Here is a 6,992-nt window from a genome sequence, read left to right as displayed (position 1 = left end):
CGGAATGAATTCATTCTTTAGCTGCAGTTGTGTCTGGGTGAGGGACGGACCTCTCTCTCTCTCTCTCTCTCTCTCTCTCTCTCTCTCTCTCTCTCTCTCTCTCTCTCTCTCTCTCTCTCTCTCTCTCTCTCTCTCTCTCTCTCTCTCTCTCTCTCTCTCTCTCTCTCTCTCTCTCTCTCTCTCTCTCTCTCTCTCTCTCTCTCTCTTTTTTCCTTCTCATAGGGGAAAAAGTCTTCTTTTTTTTTAACCCTAAGGGATAGTACTCTTGGTTTGGTCAATAGAAAAAAAATTACCCCTAAGAGCTAGCAAATTGGGTGTGGTAGAACGAATTTTTAAACCTTAGAGGTAGCAGAATCGGAAGAGCCGTTGAATACCCCTAAGCTGTGCCTGGCTAAGGGACAGGCCTTTCCTAGCAATAGAAACAATACACTTTTTTTTAAAAATGGCTATGGGTTCTGTTGGGAGGCGCAAAGCGCCCCCCCCCTCCCCCCCCCCCCCGCCTCACAAAAATGGAATGAAGCAATTTAACGAATATTTCAAACAGAGAATTGAAAGAAAGATATAGGATATAGAAATAATAAGCTGGAGGTCCAGCCTTCTAGATGATGATATTTGGAAAAAGGGACAAACAACAACGGATGACTATAAATTAGAAGGATGTATAGTAAAAATCGAGTATACAGAGATATGCTAAGTTTCGGGCCAACTATAATGTTATTTGTGACATACAAACGTCAAAAACTAAATCCGGACATATTGCCAAATAACCATTGGGGAAAAAAACTAGTTGGTAATGTTATGTGCATTTTATAGCCCTTCTGCCAGCTAACGGCGCAAAACACACCAAAAAACACATATTGGCTAAATGATCATTAAATGAGATGATTATCTCACTTATAGCCCTTTATGCTCGGCAAATACACCTATTTCAACACATCCTGAACTGTCGAACCATGCATTTCATGTACCATGACCAGCATAGCATCATACTTAATAAAAATACTGCGTTTGTTTGGGTTATAAGCAGGTGAATAAATGAAAACGTGACGCAAGGTCATGCTCGAATATCCAGCGTACTTTGCGAGAGCTCCCAAAGGTCACAAAAAGCGCTGCACCCTCGAGCATGAACACATGGTACGACGTTTACCATGTAAAATAAAAAGTCCTTTTTTAGACGTCAAAGTTTATCTTATATTCTTCCATTTGCTCCTTGGTAACTGATGAGAGCGAGGTTCTACAGCACTTTAAACGTTTTTTCATATATTTTCCTTTACCTATTCTTGACCACTGAATAAGTCGGATTGCACTGTATTTCAGACGTCAGAGTCTATTTCATTTCCTTCCCTTCACTCCTCATCGCCTGCTGTCGTATAAAGAATATTGATGGAATACCTCGTCTATCTTATATCCTTTCCTTTGCTTCTTGCCCATTGACGAAGAAGCTCATCCTGAAAAAACCCCGCAGACATACAAATCAAAGACAGGCTCTGGACAAGGCTAAGGATCATATTTCAACGCTTATATGTTTTCTACGAAAAGCGTGTGTCAGGAAAAAAAAAACACCGGCTGATTTTGCCAACACGGGCTATACCTGTTGTACGAGTTGTTTCTCCATCTTATTACACAACCGCTGCAGCTCAACAAGAGCTACGTCCTTATCCCTTATTTGTAGTATCTTCGCCTGTATTTGCTTCTCGAGCTCAGGACAGTTCTGACAGTAAGTCTGCGAGAGAGAAGATTGTTGATTTACTTGTACTAGTGGTAGTATAACAAAGACCCAGATAACATGAGGCAACGTAAGCAATTACGACGGCTACGGCGGGAAGAACGTGACCCCAAAATGCGTTCATATTGAGAAAAACGGCCGTACCAGACAGAGAGCATTTTATTTTCTGCAATTTCCGTTCGCGTTGCCGTTGTCATTGCTAAAATTGCTCTATTGCTACCGTCGCTTGTGCGCATAAAAGATTTAACCCATTGACCCCTTAACCGGCCTGTACCGGCCGGCCATACAAGCCCAAGCATTCATAAATGCAAAATAAACACAATGATATCAAGATACTCAGGCATCAGTCTGAGGGGTATATATTAATGAATATATGCATTCAATGTGTTTTCTGTCTGTCTGTTTTTTTTTTCATTGGGTGAATGTGCATGCGTCGTCTCTTTGTATTAAAGCGAGGCTATGAGTCTGATGTTCTTTGTTCGACGATTAATGATCCCACTTGTGAGACGGATTTTAACTGCCACCCAAAAACACTAAACATGGAAATGGATCTAAATATGCAGAAAGATAGATGTCTAGTTGGATTAATGTACTTAATCGCACGCCTTACCTGTTGAGTAGGTTTTGCAGCATGTATTTTTGAGCGCAAAACATCAGTTTCTTCAGTAACTCGCTTCAGCTCACGAGTCAATTCCTCCAGTTGGTGTTGTCTCTCCCTTAAATTAACAAACCAGCTGATGATCAATTGGTTACATTTCATTATACTGTGAATTTTTGGTTTTATTGTAAAGAGAGCCAAGCCTCTACCCTCCTTCAACAACTTTCACACCATCCAGGCCTCTAGCCTCCTTTAACAACTTCCACACCATCCAGGCCTCTAGCCTCCTTCAACAACTTCCACACCATCAAGGCCTCAACCCTCCTTCAACAACTTCCACACCATCCAGGCCTCTAGCCTCCTTCAACAACTTCCACACCATCAAGGCCTCAACCCTCCTTCAACAACTTCCACACCGTCCAGGCCTCTAGCCTCCTTCAACAACTTCCACACCATCAAGGCCTCTTCACTCCTTTAACAACTTCCACACCATCCAGGCCTCTACCCTACTTCAACAACTTCCACACCATCAAGGCCTCAACCCTCCTTCAACAACTTCCACACCATCCAGGCCTCTAGCCTCCTTCAACAACTTCCACGCCATCCAGGCCTCTAGCCTCCTTCAACAACTTCCACGCCATCCAGGCCTCTAGCCTCCTTCAACAACTTCCACGCCATCCAGGCCTCTAGCCTCCTTCAACAACTTCCACACCATCCAGGCCTCTACCCTACTTCAACAACTTCCACACCATCCAGGCCTCTACCCTACTTCAACAACTTCCACACCATCCAGGCCTCTACCCTCCTTCAACAAATTTCACACCAACCAGGCCTCTACCCTACTTCAACAACTTCCACACCATCCAAGCCTCTAGCCTCCTTCAACAACTTCCACACCATCCAGGCCTCTAGCCTCCTTCAACAACTTCCACACCATCCAGGCCTCTACCCTACTTCAACAACTTCCACACCATCCAGGCCTCAACCCTCCTTCAACAACTTCCACACCATCCAGGCCTCTAGCCTCCTTCAACAACTTCCACGCCATCCAGGCCTCTACCCTCCTTCAACAAATTTCACACCAACCAGGCCTCTACCCTACTTCAACAACTTCCACACCATCCAAGCCTCTAGCCTCCTTCAACAACTTCCACACCATCCAGGCCTCTAGCCTCCTTCAACAACTTCCACACCATCCAGGCCTCTACCCTACTTCAACAACTTCCACACCATCCAGGCCTCTAGCCTCCTTTAACAACTTCCACACCATCCAGGCCTCTAGCCTCCTTCAACAACTTCCACACCATCAAGGCCCCAACCCTCCTTCAACAACTTCCACACCATCCAGGCCTCTAGTCTCCTTCAACAACTTCCACGCCATCCAGGCCTCTTCACTCCTTCAACAACTTCCACACCATCCAGGCCTCTACCCTCCTTCAACAACTTCCACACCATCCAGGCCTCTAGCCTCCTTAACAACTCCCACACCATACAGGCCTCAATCCTCCCCCTGAGGACTACTCTATCATCCCCCCCCAATCTGCACAAAAAAATCATTCAAATCTCTAAAGCACATACCCAAATTGCTGCCCTGAGAAGGTATTAAAGGGGCAGTGTCGTGGTAAGAGCTTTGCAATAGCTTTCCGGCCAAGACACAATGAATTTCAGTCAAATTCTAATATTGACTGATGAGCCTTTGGTACATGTGGGAGACTTAAATTCAAAGGGAATGACCACAAACTGTCAATAAACATATTTTTCAATAAAATATTGCATATTATTTAAACAAGGCATTGACAGCTTAAAGTTCAACTGTTTGTAGACAATTAAAGAGTACAACAAGAACTGACTCCAGACATGCGCAGTGCCATGACGCTGCCCTTTAACAAAGACGAAACTTTGGCAGGCAAGAATACCAAATTTTGGTTTATTACAAAAAAAATCCTTCACAACACTTATGGCTAAAACATATATCAAGCCCTAAAAATATTACCACCACCTTTAATAGTGCATCCCTATATTTCGATATATTAGATCTACTCTTCATCCTCACCTGGAGTTATCTTTAAGTGCGTCAGCCATGCGCATTTTGAGCACATTCAATTTCTCATCTTTTTCAGCTATCTCTATTTTGAAGTTGGCAGCTGACTCTTCTAGATTTTTTTCAAACTAATATACAGTAAACAAAGGCTTAGTTAATAGAACAATCTAGATCCTCTTGGGTTCTCAACTGAAACCCAGAGTACCAGCCTGTCAACCTCTGAAAATCTCAAGGCTTGGGAATTATTATTTTTTTTGGGGGGAGGGGGGGTATATTTATTTTTTTGGGGGAGGGGTGGGAATAACTTGCAGGGATTTGCGTATAGAAAGCTCTCGCGAACAAATCCACTTATAGATCTCAAGAGGGGCTAGATAAATAAAGCTATAGAAGGGAATTATTGTTTTAAAATAGGCAAAACGATGAATATCTATATAATGTTTTGCTAAATTGCTAAAAAGCAGGAGATTTGGTGCTTAATGCAGGAGAGCGGGTCCAAAATCCTAATGCGGGAGAGTTGACAGGTATGGAGTACTACACTCCCACTAGGGTTACCTCTTTTTGCATCCTCTGTTTTTCATCTTCAAACTCTTTCTTCATTTGTTCCATTTTCTCTGCTGAGGACCTAACAATTTCTTCTAAATCATACATTTGTTTGTTCTTTGCTTCAAGAGCAGCTTTTAGTCTTTCAATTTCTTTAGCATTGTCTGACTCGTGACTCTGAGACTTCAATTTCTGCTGTTGAAAGTTTTTAATTTGTTCTTCAAGTTCTGAAATTTTGGTGTTTTTTATTTTTACTTCAGTCTTGTAGTTTTCTATTGTCTTGTGCTGTGCTGCATTCTTTGTTTTTAATTTCTGTTCAAAATAGAATTAAAGAAGAAAAAATAAAAAACAAATAAGCAAGCGGTAGAAGCCATGAGGCTGGGATTGAAAAAAACATATTTTCTCATCCAATCCCGGGGGAAATTACAGTAATTCAATCTTAACCACTTTAATCTTAACCTCAACCCAATGAATAGGCAGTATAAATAATTAACGTATCTATTTTTTTTCTAGGGCTGTGTTGTGGTATTCTAGGGCTAATGTGTTGATGTATCTAAGGCTTATGATATCTATATACCCCCCCCCCCTCCCAGGCCTGCACTCAGGATTTGATGTGGGCAAGTTCACCATTTCTTCTCCGAGAGGGTAGTAGTATATCAGTATGACAAGGGGTCCAGCATTTTGGGGTCCAGCATATTGTATTAAGCTGAAGACCCCCCCCCCCCCCCCCCCCTTATGTACCCCTATATGTAAACCCTTTGTACCTCTATCTCCTTTTCAAGTTGAGCAATGCGGTCTAGATAGCCTTGGTGCTGCTGTTTTAGATTATGCACCTCTTGTTTCAAGGTTTCTATTTGCTGTACATTGATAGTATTTGGTACAGAAGTTCTTTTTGCGGGCTTCATTGTTGTGACTTCTTCTCTTGGTGCAGGACTGATTGTTTGTCGAGTTTCTTTAGGAGGGGAGCCAGCTTTCATTTGCAATCCAATGACCATATCAGTGGCCCATTCATGTTCGTGTCCCATTGAGGTACTGCTGGGCGATCTTCCCCATCCTGTTTTTACTGGAGGGAACTTAGTTGGCGAGTGTCTCCTCGGCACAGTGGCCCGGAGGTCTGTTCTTATACGGGACATTTAACTAAGCCAAATCTTCAGATAACAACCCAGCTATAACCTCCAGTATTGATTCCTAATTGATGTAGATAACTCCCACTTGAGTTTTCAGCAAGCTCGATGCAGTGATTTGTAAATGCAACAAGCGTAAAATTTGTCTTGACCTTGTTTAGTCCTGGCTCATATCGATACTCCAAGACCATATATATATACCAACGAATTAAATTGACTCTCTCGTAATGGCGGAGTTATGATCAGATATAGATTGCAATTTTACTACTTTTCAAGCAATGAATAGACTTCTAAACAACAACCTGACGTCCATCATTACCGGCACGCGAAATCAAATCTTTGTCGAGCCAAACTCCCATCAATACCAGGTATTTTCCCTTTGAGTCTTGGAATCCGCAAATCGTTTTAAATTTATTATATAAATTGATAACCACAGCCTCAAGCTAATGAGCATCTAATGAGCAAGTCCTTTATCATTTTACAAAATCCCATGGCAACGGCCTCAAAGCACTCTTGGCGCTACGTCCGGAGATAGAACAATCGATCTCATTCAAATGTCATTCAAATAACTCCCGTGGCGATTTCTACTTTGTCACATCAAACCCTGACTCCTCTCGTCACAAGGAAATTCCCTCTGATAACTGTGAAGTAACCCTGTCGACGAGAAATCGATAAACAGAGAATATGGAAATTTCACTTCGCGAAAAATCAATGACAGGCGTTCCTTGAAATCGAAAGGAGCTGGCTCTAGTTTCCAAAATACCGGTCCCTTCTAATAACTTCTCGCTTTTCGCGTCGCGCATAAGGCGAAATAATATCTTTAGCTTCTAAACCCTAAAATCTATGCTTTTTCCGTGTGTTTTTTTGTAAAAATTGAAAATGTTACTAACAAAATAGATTTGAATCAATTGTAACTCAAATTTGACGAGCTTCGGTCGAGATTATTTGTCTTTTTTTCTCTTC

General features: G+C 42.2%; 1 protein-coding gene across 1 annotated transcript; it reads right to left on the bottom strand.

The window, feature by feature from the left end:
* Window positions 1–639: 639 nt before the first annotated feature.
* On the bottom strand, window positions 640–6,959 carry LOC116618971 (ELKS/Rab6-interacting/CAST family member 1). Its single transcript, XM_032383228.2, has 6 exons — window positions 5,670–6,959; window positions 4,918–5,217; window positions 4,378–4,493; window positions 2,337–2,442; window positions 1,592–1,723; window positions 640–1,448 (listed from the first exon to the last, which is right to left on the bottom strand). The coding sequence occupies exons 1-6, from the start codon at window positions 6,036–6,038 to the stop codon at window positions 1,398–1,400; spliced, it is 1,074 nt and encodes a 357-aa protein (XP_032239119.1). The 5' UTR covers window positions 6,039–6,959; the 3' UTR covers window positions 640–1,397.
* Window positions 6,960–6,992: the final 33 nt, after the last annotated feature.

This window comes from Nematostella vectensis, chromosome 4, assembly GCF_932526225.1.
Source record: "Nematostella vectensis chromosome 4, jaNemVect1.1, whole genome shotgun sequence".
In the NCBI taxonomy this organism is placed as follows: domain Eukaryota; kingdom Metazoa; phylum Cnidaria; class Anthozoa; order Actiniaria; family Edwardsiidae; genus Nematostella; species Nematostella vectensis.
This window is presented reverse-complemented; position numbering and strand designations above follow the sequence as displayed.

What these genes read in the sequence shown, in the direction of transcription:
- LOC116618971 (XM_032383228.2), bottom strand. Translation starts at nt 6,038, where the DNA reads ATGTCCCGTATAAGAACAGACCTCCGGGCCACTGTGCCGAGGAGACAC. An exon ending in AACTTGAAAAGGAGATAGAG is followed by an intron (nt 5,218 to 5,669) that starts GTACAAAGGGTT and finishes TATTTTGAACAG; the next exon opens with AAATTAAAAACAAAGAATGC. An exon ending in CTGCAAAACCTACTCAACAG is followed by an intron (nt 1,724 to 2,336) that starts GTAAGGCGTGCG and finishes TCTCTCTCGCAG; the next exon opens with ACTTACTGTCAGAACTGTCC.